Raw genomic sequence first — 22,594 nt, 5'->3', positions numbered from 1 at the left:
TGCAACAGCCAGCAGTTTTCAAAATGTGCGTAGCAGGACCCGGCAAAGAACCGGGCCAAGAAGTGCACCCTGACTGTATGGGGGTTAAGTTGGCTTATAAATTAAAAATCACACAAAGACTTACAAAAAGGAAAGGCAGAGGCCCAAATGGAAAATGCGTGTGTTTGACCTTTGGACAAGTTTAGCAATAGGGCCTGAAATAAAACAAAGTTGCCCTAAAGAATTTACACTTGAAGAAAGGGGTTTTCTGGCTTGACTTTTTCAAATCAAATTTTTCATGAATATTTCTTTAATACCTTACCCCTTTTTTAACAGTTTCTAAAGGAGTTCCTTGTGTTTTCTTTTTGGTTTGGGGTTAGTTGTAGCCCACGTACACACACGCACTGCCCCGAGTTTATAGAAAGTCACCCCAATGAACATTTAACGCTGCTGTGAGCGTTTGCCAAAAAAAGGGGGCAGGGAGAGATTAGAGGTCCCGAGGGGGAGCAGAAAAAACCCCAGCCCCAGCCCAAAAGCAACCCCTTAACCCCGCGGCAAAATATATCTGCCGTTGTTGGTAGCACATGTTAAAAGTAAACGCGTCCCAGGTAGAAGGCCACCCTCTCTGCCAATCTGCATATTTGTCGGGCGCCACGAAATGTAAAGCAAGTAAAAACCTGGGTCAAATTGCGGTTACCGTTTTTATTTTCCGCCGGTACTGTTGCCGGTATTCCGGCCCGATCCGTCCCTCCAACTGCCGCCCACAGAGCACACGGCCATTACACTTATTGTCTCTGTCACTTGGCCAGTTTTAGTGGCCGTGTGCTCGTATGTGTGTGTGTGGAGGTGTTGATGTATCCAAACACGGCCAAAGCGCTGATGTAGTAATAGTGGCACTGATACTGCCTTTTTTCTGTTTCAGTTGGCTTCGAATAGGATTCGGGTTCGGTTTCCAGTTCAAGGCTGGGTTCCAGAGCGTTAATTGTAAAGTTTGTGGGTTACTTTTTTTTAGAAGGAGGAGGGAGCAACTGACTCCATTTAGTTCCACACGTTTTCGGTTAATTAATTTGGCCAGGATGGCCATTGTTGAAAGGAAAGTGTTGAGGCGAGAACAATATGAGGTCATTTGCCCTGCCAGACAGACAGCCAAGTTAATTTTTATAATTATATTAAAGGACTAGCTCTGCTAGATAGGGGGTTCCCCGGTTTCTGGAAACAATACCCTCAATGGCGGCACCAAGCCCCCCCACAAAAAAAAGGCTTAAATCAAATTCAAAACTCGTCGCTGAATGAAATGTTGAAATTGCACAACCCGCGTCTAGCTGTTGGCTTAAAACAAAAACATAACCAAGGGCCGGCCCGGGCCGGCAAGCTGACCGCCATTTCACCCCCACTCTGCCCCTGGCCAACGAACTTGTTACCTTTTTTTGGACAGCTGCGCAGCTGCTGCACTTTATTTCAGTCACTTGCTTTCCATTTTTTGCACTCTGAATCGCTTTCTGTGCATTTTTTTCCTTTGGGCACTAGTGGCTTGTTTTTAGCCATGTTCCCATCTGTATGTATTTTTTTTTTTGTTCTGCCCTGAGAGTGTGTATGTGTGTGTGTGATGGTAGGGGTGGGGAGCAGCGAGCAGCGCTTTTCTGTTGAGCTCGCTTTTGTGTGCAAGTGCGGTCATTTAATTTCGATTTGTGTTTTAGATTGTTTTGCGTTGCATTTGTTGATTTTTGCCATTTAAATAGAAATTTTTATTTTCTACACGTTCCCATGGCCATGGCCTCAGTTTGGATTTGGATTCCCGACTGCAGCCGTCGCCAGTTTTTTGTCGTGGTCCACGGATGGCAACGGCCATTTCTGGCTGCTCTCCGTTTTTTTTTTTGTTTTTTTTTTTTATTTTGGGGTGCTCGTCTATTTTTTATCAACGCATGTCCATGGGGCATTGCCAACGCGAGCCCGGCAAATTGGATTTCTTTTTTCGGACATTTGAAACTGACGAGCGCCGGCCGGGGAGCGATGTGCTCCGCACGGCATCAGCAGGGACCTAGCTCGAAATATATGCAACTGTTGTTGCCGCTGTCACAGCCACGGAGCCACCATCAGCCACCCAGCACCACCACCCTCGACGAGCGTTTCTATTAGCTACGCGCATTCATAAGAGCGGAAATTTAATCTATGCCACAGTCGCGTTCATTGCCCATTCTTTCTTTTTTTATTTTTGGGTTCTGGCCTGTGTTTCGCTTTTGTCAATTTAAAGCTGCCGGCAAATGCTATCAACTCGCAATGTTCGTTAAATATTTAAATTGGCGAACTAATGAAATAAAACCAATGCAGGAGCGATGTCGGGGCGATTCCCAAGTGGCTTCAGTTGGTTAAATTTGTGCCGGCTGCTTGGTTCGTTGGATGGCAGGCACACCCCACCAGCGGAACAGGCCCATGGACTTTAATGTCCTCCGGGACCCGAGTGGTTCCTTAACGGAATTTAAAAAATATCCAACATGCCAGTCAGGAAACTCAATAAAAAAATGGTATAACTCTATAAGGATTTGTTGAATTTGTATGATTTATTATGAATTTAAAAGGGATGGATCTTGAAATTTTTTCCTCAATGAATGGAAGTATTCTTCTTTGTTTCTCGCAAAGATATTGCAGTGTAAGGAATGGTTTATTTTGGCTTGCCCATTCGACTCACGTAGCACCTTGCTTTAAATGCTTAAATAGAGGCAAGCCAGCCGAGAAGCAACAATAACAAACAAGCCACAGCCGCTCACAGACGCACGCACGCCAAAAATTGGCATAAATAAGTAAAGCGGCCACAGCACCAAAGTCAACTTCAACCTCGCCGTCGAATTCGACTTTAACTTCGGCTGGGTCCCAGTTCGCCATATTGCGCATATGGCACTTTGTGTCTCCGGCTGTCTGTCTGTCTGTCAGTCGGTCTCTGGGTGTGTGTGTGCTGGGTGTATTTACTCAACTGCTGTACCCAAAGCGCACTTGAGTGTGTATCATCATCAACATCAGCTGCTCTTCAGCCCACCCAAAGCCCAAAGCCCAAAAACCCAAACCCAAACCCCGGCCCAAGCCCAAACCTCTACAAAAACCCGGACCAAGTTGCGAGCTGCTTCTGCAACCGCCGGCAGCACTAAAGATACAAAGCTGCAGATACAGCCCAGAAGAGGGGTCCTTCCAGTATACACTGTATATACCATATATGTATGTATGTGTGTGGATCGTTGCTGTGTTGCCTGCAACACTCAACCTCCTACTTTGTGGCCACTACAGTGACAGTATCTTTGGATGCTTAACAACATTACAAGCTGACTTATAAAAGGGAGACCGGGAGGGTCGCCCTCTGCAATTTGACTTGACTTTTACGTATCGTCAAGTACTTTTCTGGTTTCGCCCACTCGGGGGACATTTGTCAGTCGTGGAGAGACAAATTTAATTTCAGCCATTTTCTATTTTCCGAGCGATGTCTGCGCTCAGATATGAATTGCAATGAAAGTCATACTCTTCATGTGTCATACTTCACCCATGCAAGAATAAAGATCTAGGTCTGAACTAGTCTGGTCTGGATTGGTGTTGACTTTTGGCCCGGTCTGGTCTGGTCTGGTCTGGACAAACTCGTTTTTAATATGCAGCCAACAGCAGTCCGGCACACGCAGCGTATGCGTAATTTTATTACAGCTGCAGCATCAGTGGCAGAAGCAGCAGCAGCGGCAGTGGTAATGCCACTGGCAGTGGCAGCATCAAATGAAACGCAATGAAATGAATGGGGCGAAACTATTTTCGGTGCTCCCAATTTTTTGGCTGTGGCCTCACGCAATGCCCAGCATTCATTTCGCATTTAAATTGCTGTTCAGAGAGCAATTAGCCGAAATTATTGTTGCTACGTGTGCATCGTCACTTGAGCCGGACGGCATCTATCGGCATCCCAAATTAGTAGGGGCTGAGCCGATGTGGCGAATGCTTAATGTGAGCCGGGGCGGGCCATTATTCTCTGCCCATCCCCCCATCCGGCACTGGCACTGGCCCTGGACTGGGGCACAACCAAAAAAAAATGCTGATTTGCGGTTTGCCAATGCCTGGGCCACAAACGATGTGAGACTCAGCCACCGCAAGCCTCACAGATACATTCCCAATAATTTACTAAAGACTGCCGAGGCACAACGAGAAGAAAGAAGAAAAGTTGAGACGACAGCGGCAGAATTATGCCAAAACAAATCAAGCAAATGAAAATATCAGTGGCTCGAAATCAAGGCAAGACACACGCTGGGAGCTGCACAGCAGGAGGCGGGGTGGATGGTGCCACAAATGCTGTGCTTAATAGGCATCAGCTGGGTATTAAGTTGTTGTTTTTTGTCATCGTCTTCGCCACCGCTTCTTGGCAGCGAGACAACCTTTTTTTATGCGACTAACTGACTGAGTGGGTCCTGGGAGGACTCCTGGATGAGCAGGGCGGGGGTACTGGGCGGGATGGCATGCGGAAGGAAGTAGAAGTCCTGAATCTCAGACGTTTTGACAAGCGCTTGCCCTGGCCTCGAATTCAACAAACAATTTGCGGAATGCCATTAGGTGACGCCTATTGCTGAAATTATCTCTGGCTTCAGGTTTTCCTTATTTCTCCTCCTCTCCTTTTATTTTTTTGTGTTGGGTGCAAGGAAAGGGAGTGAAATTTCAATCACATCATCTTTTGTTAAGCTCCAGGCCAAGGCAAATAGGTAATAACAAGTTGGGGCGGCGCACAATGGAAGCCAAATAAAGACGCCGAAAAAAATGGGAGCATTGGCCCATTTTGTGGGCACGAAACGTTAATGGGTTTTCCTTTCAGCCAAAAGAGGTGAGCCAAAGAAAATCCCGTCTTTATTTGGCCTTTAAATTCATCAATTTCGCATAAGCCATCGGCCAAAGTTGATTGTTTACAAATCATTCAGGCTCGGCTTTGCTCAACACCCTGCTGAAATGGCATTAAAAGTTTGACCTTATGTCTGCCACAAAGTGTTACACACGCCGGCCAAAATGGGAACTGGGAAAGGGCAGGCTGGCAAGGTTGGGAAGGCTGGGAAGGCAGCGATGGGAGGGTGGGCCAGGAACCTAAAGAAAAAAATTAAAAATTAATAGCAACTGGCGAGTGCCAATAGAAACCACAATGCAGCGGACAGAAAAACTAAACTAAAAAAAAAAATATGGGGCTAGGCAACAAAAACTAACCGGCTAACAAAGTGTAAAAAACTATTGAGTGCTGGCGTCCCAACACTTCACTTTTTTTCCCCACCATGCCCCCATGCAACCCGACAGCCACCCGCGCTTTCTGCAACTAACAAAAATTTCTAATTTAAAAGTTTTACGCCCAACCGCCGACGAGGAACGAACGAGGCAAAAACAAAAAGCCGGTCGAGGGCTTGGGTTTGGGGTTGGGATTGAGCGGAAAATGAAGGCAGCCGAAGCTGGAAAATAGAAAAGCAGCAACAAAGACAGGCGGCAAATAAAAACGCAACAAATACACAAACATAGAAACAGGCACACACGGATAGATAATGCAATTCCCGCCCAGGACAAAGTCCCGAATGTGGGAAGGAGAAGGCAACTTGGCCAGCTAGCCGTGCAATTTTGTAGCTGGTCGTTTCAGGATTCCGTCGTGTCGTCCTCGTAGGCGTTGTGTTGTTCTTGCCCCCATCGTTAGCAATGCTCATCGGCAACATTTCGTCAGCTTCCGTAGCTGGTAAGGCGGTTGGATAGGAAGCGGGTAGAAAAGCGGGAAAGCCAGCCAGCAAGCCAGCCAGTAAGTTTGTGGCGGTTGGAGGAGCGTGTCATGCGCGTTGGATGTCCTGTGTGGGCTGCAGTCGCAATCGCAATCGGAATGCCAGCCGCCCCCTGCCACTCGCTCCACCCAGCCAGCTGGCTGGCTGACTATTTTTATATGCTGCCCCAGTCTTTGTGGCACTTGCCCCAGAGGGTTTCTTTTTTTTCCCTGGGATTTGGATAGATCTAGCACCATTGTACCGCAGAAAATTAGCTTTATAATTAGTTTTTGCTTGACTCCCCAATAAGATCTAACTAATGGTTCCTAAAATGTCTAAGATTTTTAAAGATTTTCTAAAATATCATCTTAAGGACTGCATACTTTTTAAGGTTTCTCTATCATCTGTATTATTCAAAGACCCATTTTCTTTCAGTGCCATTCAGGACGAACGTTTGTCATTGTGCATTACTTTTAGCATGCATCGCGGCGCTTTTGGTGATGCAACAATGTTGCCCGGTGATTGTTGTAATTTTCTTGTTGTTGCCCGGTTCGTTGGCTCTAGTCAGATCCAGACCCAGGCCTCCCCCAGTCTGCTCCTTTGTTTTTTTCTGGCTTTCACCCCCAGAAATTTTACGATGATTTTCATTTTCATATTCGAATCGTGTGCCCTGCGTTCGGTCTGTCTCTGGTGTTCTTTTTTGGGGAGAATAGCTTGCAAATCGAATTATATTTTCTGCCACAATGTAGACAACAACAGACAAGGCCGCATTACAATGCCTCCGAGGCAATGCCGTTCCCATCATCCTTCCCACATTCCATTTTGTTTTTTTTTTTCTTGTTTTGGCCTTTGGCCTTTCCTGCACTTTGACCAACACTCTGTCGTTTGGCTTGCGGTGTTTTTGAGCTGGCTTTGAAATTACCTTACTCTCGAAATTGGCTACCAAAAAAGTGGCTTTTATGGTCCTCTGTATCAGAGTACGGGCATGGGCATGGGTGTGTGCCGCCGAGCTTCATATTTCATTTTTTATATGTACTTTTTAATATGTATTTTGTCGTGCATAATGTTGACATTTTGACGCACTAATAAACATAATTTGCTCATAAAATACGTTTTATTGCCTGCGCCCTGTATCAGCCATCAGTTGTGACACTGTGTGTGCTCGGTGTGTGCTCGGATTCGGAGCTTCAAGGATCCATGGATTCGTGGCATCATGGATATTCATGGTGTTTGTGCAGCTTGAGTGAGTTAATGTCGATGAACGACATTAAATGACATTGGGGCTTTGGCTCGGCAGATTGTCAGCAGATAGGAGTACAGGTATAAATCCTAAATTAAGTGCTGAAAATGCTAAGGAGTTTAAGGTTGAGGATTTTCGGCTTAAAGCCAGAGTTCACTGGCCATTTTGTCTGACCTGTTGTGACCAACGTCTCTCATCTTGCATAATTAATGGCCAGTTCACAGCTCTCTCTTCAATCCTCCATCCCTATTTCCCAAAAACCCAAACATTTTTAAATATTTATTAGCAGAAGCTTCCAAGCTTCATCTTATGTTCCTGGTGATGCTGGCTTTCATCGTTTTCCGCCGATAAGTAATTTTGTTATTTGCCAAACATGTGAACGGTTTGGGCCACAAATCCCACCAGTTTGCCGTTCGCCCCAGCCAGTTGCCTTTTGCCATTTGTCTGCTACGCTCGTTGATGCCATTATCTTATTCAGCAGCCTTGTCATCTCATAAAGGATGCCTATTATAAATTAATTTTTGCCAGCCGTGGCTTCCACTCTCCACTTTTCGCTCCTTGGCTCCCCTACTGGCGCCTTTTTCCTCATTTTCCTATCGCCTTTATCACTTTGAGGGCCCGCACCTAAATACCGAACATGTTGCTCCTGTTCGGGATGTCCTCGGTGTTACGGGGGCCATGTGTCGGTTATGTGTGTGCGCCCGACTATATGACTATATAATTTTTTGATTTAACGCAGAAGCTCTGGCTGACGCTGTAGCAATTTTTCAAAAAAACACCCTCATGCTCTGCCCTGGCCTGCCTGCCTTCCTGCCGTAAAAGTTGAAAGTTGTGCTGGTACTTTTCCTGGTCCTGGTGTTGTCTTTGGCTCATGTGTGACATTGATGCCAGCTCGCTGTGAGCTGTTTTATTGTTATCATTAAAGCGTGCCACCTCCCACGAATTTCCACCGCCGCCATTGTGTTCGACATGTTGTCTTGTCTTTGTGCTCGGGGTTTTCCCAATGATGCGGGTTTTCCGCCTCGAGGCCATCATCAAGGGAAGCGAACAAGATGGCCTCAACAAGTTTGACATGGCACTCGGGATTGGTATTGGGATTGGGCATCCGAGATCCCATTATGATTAAAAATTGCTCTGCCTGGCTTATCTTTTGCGGCTGGCTGCGATCATTAATGAAGCAGAAAGTGATTGGTAAGACAGCCGGAGCCGGAGCAGGAGCAGGAGCAGGAACAGCAGGAGTAAGAAAGGCAGCCCTCGGGGCCATGATTAATTGGTGTGTACAAGCTGGCGCCACAAAAACACAATTGGGAAAGGAAGTGAGCCAAATCAAAGGAGCTTCGTGCTTTTCGGGTGTTAACTGCATTTCATTCATCAACGCTTCCCAACCGCAAAGAGCTGCAGCAAAAACAGCACAAACAACACGCTGTCTGAGGTTAGCAAGTGCAAAAAAGCTGAAGCCCAAGCTGAAACAGAAACAGAAGCAGCGGCAGCAGATGCATTGGATATTCAAATAAAATTTACCACAGCTCCTCGTAACTTTGTCAACGATGCGCAACATGACGCTGATGTCAGCCAGACATCTTGAGGGGGGTATGGAGAGGGGAGAGCGAGTGAGAAGCGGAAAAGCGGAAGGAAAACCGGGAAAGACCAAGACCTGCCAGGGAGTTGCAATTTGCAATTTTATGGCAGCGCTGCTAAACACAGAAGGACACCGGAAGAAAAATCAATTAATTGATGGAAAATGTCATGTTTCTAAGGACTTGGACTCCGAGGAGTCTATTTTAATCTCCCATAACACAGGCTCCTTCTCTTTAGGCTCCTTTGAACCAAAGTCCAGAACAAAAAAACACAGTTTCCGCAGTACACCTAAGAGAAGAAATTTATCAAATTTAACCATATATTTTTTTCTTTTTATTGAAATCAGTAGAGCATACCATGATTAAATTTTTTGATTTAAGAAAAAGCTCGTCAAAATTATTGGAGTAAATAGAACAATATGAAAAATAGGAATTTTTAATCTTATCTCATTCGAAGTTTAACTTTGAGAAATAGAGCCACAAATAATTAATTTTTTAATTAATTTCGAGTTTTAGTTTGTGATTTGCTGGAAAATGGTTTTAAATCTCTGTCACCACTGGATTCTCAAATTGTTATCCTTGTTTTTGTTGATGAACATTCTGAAGGTATGGTTATTATTAATTTTCCTGCTCTGTGTATTAATATGGTATGGTATTAATAGAATATTCTATAGTTGGTATACATACATACATTTCTAAAAATGATATGTACTAAATAAAATTATATACATCGCAATTGCACAGCTAAATAATTCAATATATGGTTTAATTGAACCGCCAGAATTTTTTTCACTGTTCAAATGAATCTGCCGCACTACAAAACAAACCAATTTAAATTTTTAACGGTGTCGAAGGGTCGGCGGTTGGTGTTAGTCTGGATGGGAAAACATAGTTAACGGGTGCAGCGAAAGGAGCCGGGTGGACCGGAGAACCGGAGAAAGCCGGGGGAAAATCGGGCTAACAAAGCTGGCGAAAAGCGCAACAAAGCGTAGCTGACAAAATCAAACCGGCAGGACGAAAGCAGAAGCTGCAAAAAGAACGTGCAGAAATATTCGCAATGACAATTGAAAGTCGGAAAATCGCAACCAGTTTGCTGGAATTCAGAAGGGCCACAGCGGGTCAAGGGTTGGGTGGATGAGGAGGGATGGCAGTGCGATTCTGGTGGCTCGGTGGTTGCTGTGGACTGGCCAAACACTCAATCAATAAATTATGCTGCCACGAAATATACAAATCAGCGAACGGGGAACTGTCGCGGATGCCACAAGAGCACAGAATTGAAGCGGAGCCAAAAGGGAAGGTATGTGCCTCCAACAGGGGGACCAGGAGGTGGGCGATGGGTGGTTCAGCTTGTTTGGCCGGTCACGCGGCAGATGGAGAACAAAAGGCCAGGCCACGACCCAAGAGTACTGAACGGCGCTCAGACGGATGTGGCTTTGTGGCATTTTGTGCGGTCGCTGTTGCTGCCTCAGTTGCTGCCACTGTTTCTGCTTCAGTCGACGTCACCGCAGCTGCTGTTAGTCATTCGAGGAGGATGCTGTTGACGATGGTCATGGCCAAAAGGATGGCCAAGATAGCGTCAGGACATAACCAGCCAGACCATTAAAAACAGAGGAGTGGCAATGAAACATTTTCAAGGGGATTTTGTTTAAACAATCATAAAATAAATAACATTTTCCTTCTCAGACTACCTAATTTTAATTGATATTTTATGAATTCTTAATTGTGATATTTGTTTTAAGCATTAATTGTCCCTGCTAGAGCCACGAAACTGATTTTATCAAATGCGTAGACTGCTGCATTGTGCCTGTAACCATACACAAAGCCTGTGTGTGTATGCCCATGTCCTGTGGCCAGAACAGCCTCCATACAGGCGCCAAAGACAAAGGGAAAGGCGCTCGGTTCTGCGCCCCAATGCAACCAAAACGGCAAAATGGCTGCCGGACTCGCTGACCCCCGGCTGACCTCAACCTCAACTTCCAGAGCCTTAAAGCCCAACCTCCTCCAAAACCAGACGAAACGGCTCAGCCTCATCGATTTTTCCCCAGGAAGAGGTCCAGACATTTTGCATGTGAGTCTGACATTTAAAATGCTGCCCTTTACATAAAACATTGATCGCGATTGACGATTGCGGAATAACGAGAACGAGTCGAGGCATGGGCCGGGCAGGATAATAAATGAAATGATGACACTTTATACGTACTCATATGCGGGAGTCCTGAAGGGCAATTGAAGGGAAATTGAATCTGCTTCCAAAGCGCTTAAAAGTATGCTACATTTTTTAAAAATAAGAATACACTTTTTTTAAAATGTGTTTCTTACTCTTTAATTAATGTTGTGACTATTCAAAAGCAGTTACCTTCTATTTAATGGGATTTAATCTTCTGCTTTGAGTTTTCATTGAAGCCAGTTTGATCGATTTCTGTAATCGGGCTTTTCATTTGCACCCGGCACGCACGTCAACGCACCTGGATGGACCACAGCTTGAGTGCCACCCCCACTGGCACCTGGTTACCTGGCGCAACTGGTCCACCTGTCCAGTCAAGCGATCCATTGTCCCCACAGTGACTGCCAGCCATGAAGTCCAACAAAGCGGAAGCTGTAGGAATTTACCAACGTTTAAACTTTAATGCCTGCTACAACAGTTTTTATTCCTTGGCCATTTTCTCTGTTTCCACTTTTCCTGCATAGGTGTTTGTGTGTGTGAGCTTGAGATTTTTTGTTGTTTCGTTGTTTTTTTTTTTTCATTCAGCCAGCCAGAGGAGTGGAATACCCTTCTTGCCTTTCCCAACAGCCCCGCTCCAATTGAACCTAATCCGGCTGCTAAAGTATTAGCTACGTAGTTGTATGCTCATCCCGGCTGTCCAAACTGCCTTATGCTGCTTTTGTTGTTTGCTGGCATTTAAAAAAAAAGTAAAAAAAAAGAAAAACAAAGGAGAGAGTAAAGAAAGCGGGGAAAGAATGCCAGGGAGCTGGACAGGAGTGACGTTTGTAAAAAGTTTTGCCTTTGGGCAAGGGCTGCAAGTGGGATGTGAGCGCTGAGGTGGATGTGGAACTGCAGCGTCCACTTAATAACAAGGCATCAGCCGCTGGACGTCACTTGGCATACTAATCCATAGACCACCGATGGAACCACCCCCTGAATTAAGTGTCCAGTCCGGAGAAGATTGTACATACTATACGAGAATAAAATAACCAGGTACTATACGAAGATGGCTTATAAGTCATTAGAAGAAAAAACTTCACATATGCTTTAGTCTAGTTAGACTGTTTAAAATTTTTTAACAATAAGCCAACACAATTTCTCCTTGTGCTTTCCCTAGAGATTCTTTATTCCAACTTCCATCCGTCACCTGTTTTTCTGCCAGACACCATCGCTGGCAAAGTGGACAGCAAACGGACATTGGGGCAAAGACATTAATGACAGCCGACATCAATGAGTGTCGGGTTGGCTCTTGTCTGGGCGGTGAAAAATTAATACAAAATGTCGGCGACAGCAGGGCAAAACAAAGGGCTATCATCTCCTGGTGGGGGTGGGCACTCCTTTGGCGACTCCCGACTCGCGACAGTCGACTGGCAGGTGATGCTCGAGTGGCTCGACTCGGCGTCAAACATGGCGTATGATTGATTTTCCAGTCGTAAACTACGGCTGAGCTGGACAAAAGTCGGGGGCCAGATAAAGCGGCAAATAAGCTTCAATAATAATAAAAGTTATAAATCTTTTGCATGGTCTGTCGAGGACAAGGCAGCGCAAGACGATGGGGCAAGGCGGTGCGAGGAAATGGGGATGGGTGTCCTGCCAAAAGGACAACGACATGCTGCAACGCGGCGATAATAACAATTTATTGCACACGTACACACAAACACACAGCCATGTGCAGAGTTGCCAAGTGCCGGAAAATTCCGCGAGACACGATTGCAACAACAAATACATACATGCAACATGCGACATGCGACAGAGGGAGCAAAAACGAGAAAACGAGCATAAAAACCGCACAATAATAAAAATGAACAATGACAGGTTAATAGCAAATAAATGAAAGCCCATAAGAAAAGCGCTGCAACAGAAAGGAGGACCACACAAAGGAGATGCCTCCGGACGCGCTGGACTCCGGACCAGACTGGCCGACAAACTATCTCCTTGGCCTAGGCAATTGATATATAGTTTTCAATTTTAAAAACCATTCAGCAGCTGCACGTCCTCGTTCCTCCCAGCCCCCATCTCTTTTCCGTTTCTTTTTCCCGAGGCGTTGGGGCAGAAAAAAATGCCAAAGATATATAAGGAAACTGGCGGGCGAGGACGTTGTTGGCATATTTAAAGCATAACTTCGGGGAAAATCGGTTTCGAGAAAGCGAGAAGGCAGAGCGGCAGAACCAAGAGCCAGACCAAGATAATGGCGCAAACGTACTTAACAGCCACAATAATGACGATAATGGGCAATGAGTTAGCAGCCAGCAGGTTGACAAAATGCACTCGGCATGCAATGCACACTGCCTGCCAATAATAATCGTCATCCTCATCAGCATTATCATTAGCAATCCGAAGGACTAAACTACCGAAGGGAATTCGTACACGAAACTCATGCTTTGTGTCTGCTCATGGAGGCGGAAAATGCATTACCTTACCGACTGATGGCCGAAACCTATTTATTTTCCACTTAACAAAATCCTGATTGCTCTGAATTCATCGGCCTAATTGCACATAGCATATTCTGGGATGTAAAATCTATCAATTGGAGTTCAATTTAAAGGCATTTATTTTTAAACAGAATCTACCTTAAACGCATATTCATCCGGGCTTTGCATTTTTTGTTTAATGCGCTTTAGGAGTAAACATTTAATATGTTTATTTATTCAATTGCATTTGAAGTGCGGAGCAAAAAAGTGTACAGCTATAGCTGAAACATGAATATGCAAATCAATGGAGGCAAATAAAATAAAATAAATTCATGAGGGAGCAGCTAAATAGGCTTCAAAATCAGGCATAATCTGCCTGCTGTTATTCCATTGCTCGCTTTTATTCCATTTTATTTCATAATTTAAATATGCCATATTTAATATATTAAATAACGTTGTGATAGGTGTCGCAAGCCGCCTGCAAGCGGATTAAATTCACCCAGCATCACATCGCATCAGATTTTATTAAATTTCGTTTCGAAAGTTTTTCGCCAAAGTGACAAAGAGAAAAATCGATCACCTGTTTAAAGTTAGAGTGCCGCCCCGAGGGGCGGAAGGAGCAACAATGGCGGGGCTACTTGGTAGCTGTGCCAACGCATCAGTCAACGTCTTTACAGTTTAACAAAGGACGACATTTGCCGGTTGGGACACACGAGAACGGCGCGGAGGCCAAGGGTTGGGGATCCGGCCACTTTATAAGCCAAATTCAACTCTGTTGTTGCCATTGCACATTGCGCCTTTGTCTGTTTGCTCGACAACTTTTTACATTCTTGTGTCGTTCGCTTTTGGCAATTTGTTTTCTGCATCTTACAACGACGAATTCAATTGAAAATTTCGGCAGACACTTCAGTCGGGACTGGTGCTGCAAATTTAAAAACAAATTTGCCGCAAAGCAACTGGCAGCAACAGTAGCAGTAGCAGGAGCAGGAGCAGAAGCAGCAACACCAGCACCAACAGCAAACTTGGCCAACAAAGTTTTTTGGTCCGAAACTCCGTTTCGATTTTCAATTCCCTGTCTCGCTGGGAAAACTGGTCAAGTGTGGACGTGCGTTTAAATGTTACGTATACGCCGCGTTGTCCGCACGGCCCGTCCTGTCCGCCATGTCCGCTGCACTTGAGCAAATCGTCTCGTCTGAGTTAGAGTTTCAGTTTGACTGTTTGGTGCGGTGTCTTGCCCAACGTCTCATGTTTGCCTCGTGCATTTTCCAACGTGTCGGTGGAGCGCGGGCCAAAAAACGTAAATAAAAAAACGACAAAAAAAGGAAAAAACAACAGCAGACAGACAAGGACCACGCCTTCTATCTGGTGTTTACTTTTCCGCCCCCGATGTCTGTTTGCCTTGGAAGAGTGTGTATATGTGGGTGGTGTGTGTTTGCCTTTCGTTTAGCCAGAATGCCAACTATGAGAAAGTCGGTGAATCAGGGAGTCGAAATCAAAATCGAATCGAAGCCATTGACTGAGCCAATGCCAATGTGGAAATTGTCAATAATTTCCAATTGATTTCTATTTGATTTAGCACACAGGCTAACAAAGGCGGACACCTAGGCTTTGCTTGGTCTATAATTTGCGGAGATATAGATACGACCTACGTGGTCAGGTCTTTCAAGACAGGTCTGTAGTTTCCAGGACAGAACGCAGTCCCAAGATGAGGGGAAATAGCTTAAGTGAAAACGTAAACTTTGACAAACACGCGGGCCTCGTTTTGAGGCCAAATAACATTAGACAGCTATTAGAGGCTTGGCCGAGTTTTACGACACAGACCATAAAAAGCATTACTTGAACTGCTCCAGTTGCTCGTAAAACTCGTGAAATTTGTAAGGACCTCAGACGCCGACTGTGTAGCAGTGTAGCGCGACCATAGGCGTAGGCAGGAAATAAAAGCCAATCGATAAGTGCCCAAAGTGTTGGAGGTCCTCGTAAACAAATGTGGCAAATGTGTGGCCCACACCTCGACCGGGACCCATTCATCCATCAAGGAATCGTCAAAGGAGTTCCCAGCTCTGCCGGAAATTTATTAGCCACCCCATCATCATCATATCGATTATGACAATTACGCGTACAAAAAAGTAGTAAAATTAATGTTCCTTTTTTTTAGATTAGGAATTTTGAGGGTAGGGTTTTTCTTTATCAAAAAGTAAGGATATTTTTGGGAGTTTACTTTTTGGTTAATTTAATGAAATTAATAATTCCGGAGAATTTAATATAGTCTTGTCTTTGGAGAGTTTTTTTTTTTCAGAACTTACCCTGCTTGGGGGAAACGCTGAGCACCTGCTGCTGCGGCGATTGCTGCTGCGAGTGGATCTGGTATTGCTGCTGCTGCTGGACGACCACTGCCTGTTGTTGGGCGGCGCAGACGGCGGCGGCCACTGCCTGCTGTTGCTGGTGGTGGGCGGCAGCAGCAGCTGCGGCGGCTGCAGCGGCAGCCTGCTGCTGCGACTGCTGCTGGTGCGGCGACTGCGACTGGGGATGCTGCTGCTGTTGCTGCTGCTGCTGCTGAGTGGTGACGATGGTCATCTGCTGGGGCTGCTGCTGTTGCTTGCCATTGGACTGCTGCTGAGGCTGCTGCTGCGGGGCGGGAGCCTGTTGCTGCTGCTGCAGATGCGTCTGGTGGATGGCCAGCAGCTTTGTCTCGTAGGGCTTGCCATGGGCGGCGCCCACGGAGAGGGGCTGACTGCTGAGCGTCATCTGTGCGGTGGCTGGCATCATCAGCGTGGGCATGGCCAACATTTTACAAATTCAGTTGCACTCGGATGCTGCTTGTTGCGTTTTGGTATTGATGTTGCTGCTGTTGCCGCTTTTATGCTGCAATTGCTGCTGCTGTTGCGGTGCGGAATTTGCACGTTTTGCGGTTGCACGCAGCTCGCTTTGATGTTTAATGAAGTGCCTGCCGCCTTGCAGTTGATGATATAAATAAATTGTATTATAATTTGGCTACGTATTTTTTTAATGGCTGCCTTTTTGTGTGAAACCGCACTATTGTTGCTGTTGCTCCTGCTGGCCTTTGTTGTTCTTGGTTTTTTTGCAAACGATTTGTTGCATTAAATAATTTCTACAATTCTGCTAGTTTGAAAATGTTGCCTTTTTTGTGGTTTTCCTTTACGTTTGTTCCGCTTCGTGTTGTTTGTGGTTGGCTTTTAATTTGTTTTTTAGTTTTGCATAAAAAATTTTTTTTTTGCTTGACCTTCACTTATCACAGACCAATGAAATTTGTTTTCAAAAAGTTCATTTGGTTTTTTTGTTTTTAATTTTGTATGTTCCCATCCAGAATCCCAAGCACAAAAGGCAGGAAGTTCTGTGTTTAGATTCTTAAGGAAAAATTTAATTTTATTTCAGCTTGCCAGAACATTTCACTTCTTTTTTGAATTAAAATATTCTGCCAGCTGAAAATAAACAAAATGATAATGTACTTGGAAAACAAAAGGGGTAATTAACTTTCATGGCTGTTAGTGTGATTACAGTTGCGTCCAAAGAAAAAAGTAAATAAAGCCGAGCACTTTCTTTACTTTTATGGATCGAGTATAGCCCGCGCACAGCCATTATCATATATCAAGACTAAGCCATTCACACATCATTTGAAAAATTAAATTTAATATTTTACGATTTGTGTGCCCGCTTTGTATGCGGACTGAATACGGCATGAGCCCAGCAACGCAACAAAAAAAAAATAAATAAAAAGTTATGCCCGAAACGAGGGGCGACAGGCAGCAGACATTGAAAGTGCGAGAGCAACGCAATGTCTAAGTGCCAAAAGCAGAAGCAGCAGCGAAAAAAATTATAACAATAATAATAAAAGCAGCGGAATACAAGTGCCAAAAAAACACGCACCAGAAGCCGAGCTGGGGTTTTACGACAGGCCCCCGAAAGACGATAGACAGCGAGCAGCATCCCAGCAGCAAACAAAGCTGCGAATCCTGCGAGTCCTGACACCCTGTACGCCCCAAGTGTTGGCAAGTGTCAGGATCAGAGACAGGCTCGCCGTCAGTCTAACGCTTCCGGTTTTTATGGCACAGACGGACAGACAAATGCTATGTATAAATATAAACTTATATTTTTATTTTTATTTGAAAAGCCAGGAGACACGGAAGCGCAGAAAAAAGCACGAATGCAGAGGCCACACCAAAAGTACAAACAACAAAAAAACACATATATGTTCTATATGTGGTACCCAGCATTCCCTTTTTGTGTGTATGACTCAAACACACACTGGCACACTCAGAAAAACACACACACACGGACACACTCACTCGAACACTCAAACAAGACACACACAAGGCACACACAGTTGCAGTTGCCTTTTTTATATAGGAACCCATGCGATGTCGGCTGGCGGCAGCATTTATTGGCTGCTCGTTGTCGGTTTATGTGCCACACAAGCCGAAGTGCCAGACTTTGGTTGTTGTTTCAGAAACGGGCTGCTGATTTTGCCGCTCTGGCTGTTCTGCCGTTGTACATTATGTGGCCAAAAACACAACACACAACAGGCACAACAAAATATACATGCACGCAAAAAGCGTTGTGGCAGCCAGGCTATGTAAATAAGGCCAAAATCGATGCTCGGCTCGGTGACAACGAGACCAAGGAACCCCAAATGGGTTAAACGTTTCGAAAAAATCTTTAACTTGCATCGATTTTCTTGGAAATATTTCACAAATCTATTCAAGACTTGAATATTTAAGACCACAGCTGTAACCACACTTGACAGAACATCAGGACATTGTTAAAAAATAAGAATCAAAATTAAACACTCAAAACTCAAAAGATTTTTTAAATTTCTCTTTTATTCAAATGTTCACGAAATATTTCAATATCATTTTTTTTTTTTTGGCTTTCAACAAATTTTAGTTTTGAGATTTTTTTAGAATTTATTTAAAGTTCAGTTCTTGGTTAGTTTATCATTTGTTCGGCTTTCGTTTGTTTCACTTCGTTGATTTTTTTTCGCTTTTCTTACTTTTCGGTTTTTATTTAGAATTCTCTTTAGCGAGCAGTTGGCTTTCGGTTTGGGTTGCTTTGGTTGGTTGGTTGGTTTGTTTGAGAAATTATAATAACAACTTAACAACAATGTAACGAATATCCTTTCTTAACGAGGACACAATTCAAACTGAAGGCGAATCGCCTTCGTCCGCCTCACAAATAGTCAACACATCGGTCTGCTCCGGTCGTTTACCGTTATTCTGCCGACGTCGCTGCCGGCAGAAGGTGGCGCTCCGACATCCTTTTGGCCCAAACGAAGGATATCCTCGCGGAAAAGTTCCGACCTCTAGCCGAAGTCCGTTTTGGGAAAATTCACTCTCAGGCATGCGCTGTAAAAATTCGAAATGGTTTCTGTCTTGGCTGGGGGATTTTCCTCAGATTTTCCTTGAGAGAATAAATTTCCCTGTTTTCAGTTTGAATCGTTTATGGCATATCCTTTGTGTTATACACCTTGAAGTCGGGCTATGTTAAGTCATCCTGTTGGCTTAATTCATTGCATTTTGTTGGGCGGGCTAATTTTAACAGGAATTCTTTTCTTTTCTTGGGATTACATGGAGTGCATCTGTTTAACACGCGATTTTGCTCATTATGCAAAAGCCCTCAGGGTGAGTCGAGTGTTTCAAGCTTAAGCCACTTTACACTGGGCAAACAAACAAAGGCCAGACACAAGCCCGGCCCCCATACACGAGGCACATGCTATTGTTTATGCGCTCGAGAGCCAATAATCCACTTTTGTTTTGTTATCACCACCCAAAAGGACCCCACCCACACAGAGACACCCACTATCCACTAACCTTCCAAGCGTCGAACCGCCGAACCACCCGCAGCACTCAGCTTGTTGCCGCATCTCTTGCCCTTGCCCGCCACCACTTAATTTCTACTTGATTTGTCGTTTAAGAAAACTAATTGTCTGCCTTTTGTTGAGCGTGAAAACAATGGAAAACATTTTAGCAACTGTTACTCCATGCCGAAAGCGTATTAGACACAGAAGTCGTCGAAAGTCTCAAGTCTCGAGTCTGGGAAATAATTTGTGGAAAGTGGCCAAGTCGCAAATGGCTCTGGCTTTTGGTCAGAACGGCCAGAACGGAAACCAGACCGCGAGGCACTTCAAGGTCACTTCAGACGACGAATAGTTACCAGATGAGCCGTCGCAGTGGCACAGTTCTCCTTTTGTTAAACATTTTTTACGTTTTCCGTATCTGTATCTCAAAGGGGTGGTCCCTGATCGATTTCCCGCAAAACGGATACGGATACCCACACCATGGCCAACACGGCGGAATAACGAGGCAAACTCTTCGTTGCATATTCATGGGGCACGGGCATACAAACACAAGCACAAGCACAAACGAGTTGACGTCGATGGTGTAACAGATATCGGTTACGTTGCATGCAACAGCTAGGCGACTCGCGGGGATAGGCCTTCGAGGCAAAAAGGGCTAAGCCAAGGGAAAGAACGGCCAAGAAAAGCTCGTCGCACGCATAACTTAAAATTTATAAATAAACTTTACAACAAAGATTTTATATTTAATCGATAGAAAAATTTTTCAAATATCCGAAAGTATTTGAATTAATTTTATTAAGTTCATTTTATTAATACTGTTGAGAAAAGCTAAAGGACTAATATATATCCCTTCCTAGAAATAAAAAGTTAAAATTCAAAAGAAAGTTTCTATAGGGCTCGTATGGAGATTCCATTGAACAATCGACCTCTTCCGGGAATCAGGCATCCTACGCGAATGTTTAGGCCATGAATGCTTGGATCTATGGTGCTGTATTATGCAAATGACCAAGTTCTTGAAACTGTGCAACCGTGACGACAATGGCCAAAGTAACAGCAGCATGAGCAGTAAAGTAAAATAGCAACAGCAGCGTCGACACATTATCCTCGGCGACTAAATATGTAAAAACCCAAGGAGCAAACAGAGAACTCGGGCAACGACACACACACACAAGCTCGTAGGACTTTCAGGACTCACGTGAGCGATTAAAATCTGAAGGAAAGTATTTCAGTTTTACTTGTTTTTTTTTTGTTGCCATTCCACCCAGAAAGCTGCAGCTGAGGGTTGCTGAGGTGCAAATGAGTTTTGGTTCAGTTGGAAGGGTTGCTGCTGAAACTGAAACTGAAACAGAAACTGAAACAGCGGCGTGTAATTGGAGGCGAGTGTCGTGTAAAATGTAAAACTTGGGCCGTAAATAAATCAAAACTTTCTGACTGAACAAACAGTCAGGTGAGCGAAAAAATGCAACAGCAACAGCAATGGCAGCGCCAACATCAGCCGCCCAGCAGCAGCAGCAACAGAAGCAACAGCAACATTTTCATATTGACAAGTGCTCTGAGGGGTTGTGGGACGGAGCGTGGAAAAACTGAAAAACTCAAGCTGGGGGAGGAATGAACGAGTCTGCTGCTGGCGGGGTTATTTACACTGAGAATTGGAACAGCTGCCGAGCAAAGCACTTATGGCTGGTGATGCAGATTTTTAGCCCCTTTACCTTGAATCCTCAGTACGAGTCTCACAAGAGTCCCCCATATTAAAGCTGATACAAAAGCAGCCAAATCATAAATTCCCCTTTATTGATTTATGACGCAGCACAGGGCGGAGCTAAAGAAGTTTCGCTTTGATTTATATATTCATTATTCCATCATATTTACGGGCGGGACGCACAAATGAAATGTAAATGACGCTCTGGCAGAGGATTAATACGGTAACACGGACCAACTAAATAAACTGAATTTAAGTTGTGGCCAAAAAGTTTTGGCCGCAATCCCGGGTCCGGACTCAAGGTGGTCGCCAGAAGGCCGGTGTCTTTTTCACATTTGTATAGCCCTCGTAAAATGATAAAAATATTAATATAAATAAAAGGGGGAGTGAAGAAGATCCTGTGACCATTTGCCAGTGCTCCTTGGGCCGGCAGGAGGGCTTGGGGCAAAGTTTCTGATATCATCTTTAGCGAAACATCCGAGACAACAGCCGGAGAAACTGGGAAGTGGGGACTTTCGCATAAGTTGACAATTTTTTGTCGCTTTGCTAAAGTCTTAGCTTGGCTTTCCCATTTTTTTCGGTTTCCCTTATTTCTTGTTTTTGTTTTCCGACTTGTCTATGTATTTAGCGCCCTGGCTATTTTTCGGATGGGCTGAAAAGTTTGGCCATTGAAGGGCAGCTGAGCACCCCAGCCGCTTAGAGGCAGCTCGTCCCATAATTGATGGTCAGCGTTTAACTTAATTGTATGTGGGAATCTGAATCTGAGCTGCCAGTGGCAGGGGCATGCTGATTGTGTCAAGATTTCATTTCAATTTGCGCCGCGATAAGGCTGCGAGACATAAAAGTAAATTGAAACGCCTGACAGTGGCTCTGACAACGATGGCCAGAGCCTGGAAACACGGCACAGGAGGACCAGGACATCTGGACACTAGGACACTGGGACACCAAGCCAACGACCACCACCTGGCCATCATTGCTGGACGTCAGAAGCTCGTCACGCACGTGCAGGTGGACCAGTTTCAAAAATTTTTAATTGAATTTACCACCGGACAGGGAAAGGGACTGTACACAAAGACAAAATATGACAATATTATTATAAAAATTAAGAATTAAAATAGGAATCCTAAGAATACTCTGATACACTTATGAAGAGCCATGAATAATAGAAAAATCAATTTAAAAAAACCCATTTTATTGCATTATCGGTACTATCATTAAAAATATTATAATTTCAAAAAGAATTATTTTTGTTTAACTGTATATTTTATATTATACTTTTAAATGTATCCCAAAAAGAAACCATTATATTCCCTGTGTACTCATACTTACTGTGAAGCGGCGGCATGTACTCCATTTCCGAGTCGCTATCGTCCGTTGGATCCACCCTATCCTGGCTCCTGGCTCTTCGGGTGGACATGGCAAAGGAGTTAGTACGCAGAGCCATTTCCATTGCACGCAATGCCGGCAGGCTCCTGGGCAATTTGCCATTCTGCAACGAAAGAGTCCAGCGATGGACCATCAACATTAGACATAAATATATAAAGACAAAAATAAAACAAGAAAGGAAAGCCAACTTCATATACTTTATATACATTTTCAATTAATTGGAGGTGTATGTGGCATGATATTTATATGTATACATGTCGGTTCGGATACATATGGCAAATATCGGATATAGTTGACTCAATCACCTTAATTTTTAAGCAAACTATTTATTCTATACCGACTTCTACCCGGTTGGATTTTTAGTAAAAATTTTGGACTTTGGAATCATTGTGAACTTGAAAAAATAACATTATATGGTGAAACCCTTTTATGGTAATTTTTCAGCTTTGTTGCGCCTTCATCAAACCTATGAAACTCACCCAAATTCCAAATGTTTATCAGAACTACATATCAGAACAACGACATATCAGAACTAATAGTTTCTTGAATTTA

At 44.3% G+C, this 22,594-nt stretch overlaps 1 protein-coding gene across 4 annotated transcripts in view; it reads right to left on the bottom strand.

Annotated features, from left to right (window-relative positions):
- Positions 1 to 22,594, bottom strand: part of LOC6501640 (RNA-binding protein 208) — a 66,393-nt gene that overhangs the window by 21,527 nt on the left and 22,272 nt on the right. For 2 of the 4 annotated variants that reach the window (XM_001955625.4, XM_014911660.3), the window contains exons 1-2: positions 18,154 to 18,375; positions 15,449 to 16,510 (exon numbers count right to left, since the gene is read on the bottom strand). In XM_001955625.4, the coding sequence (XP_001955661.2) occupies positions 15,449 to 15,932 (484 nt within the window). In that variant the 5' untranslated portion in view covers positions 15,933 to 16,510; positions 18,154 to 18,375. Of the gene's footprint in view, positions 1 to 15,448; positions 16,511 to 18,153; positions 18,376 to 21,985; positions 22,146 to 22,594 lie in introns of those variants that run through there. The other 2 variants (XM_032456240.2, XM_032456239.2) reach the window with 1 other exon arrangement.

Source organism: Drosophila ananassae, chromosome 2L, assembly GCF_017639315.1.
Source record: "Drosophila ananassae strain 14024-0371.13 chromosome 2L, ASM1763931v2, whole genome shotgun sequence".
Lineage (NCBI taxonomy): Eukaryota > Metazoa > Arthropoda > Insecta > Diptera > Drosophilidae > Drosophila > Drosophila ananassae.
Note: the sequence above shows the minus strand (reverse complement) of the source record. Positions and strands in the feature narration are given on the sequence as shown.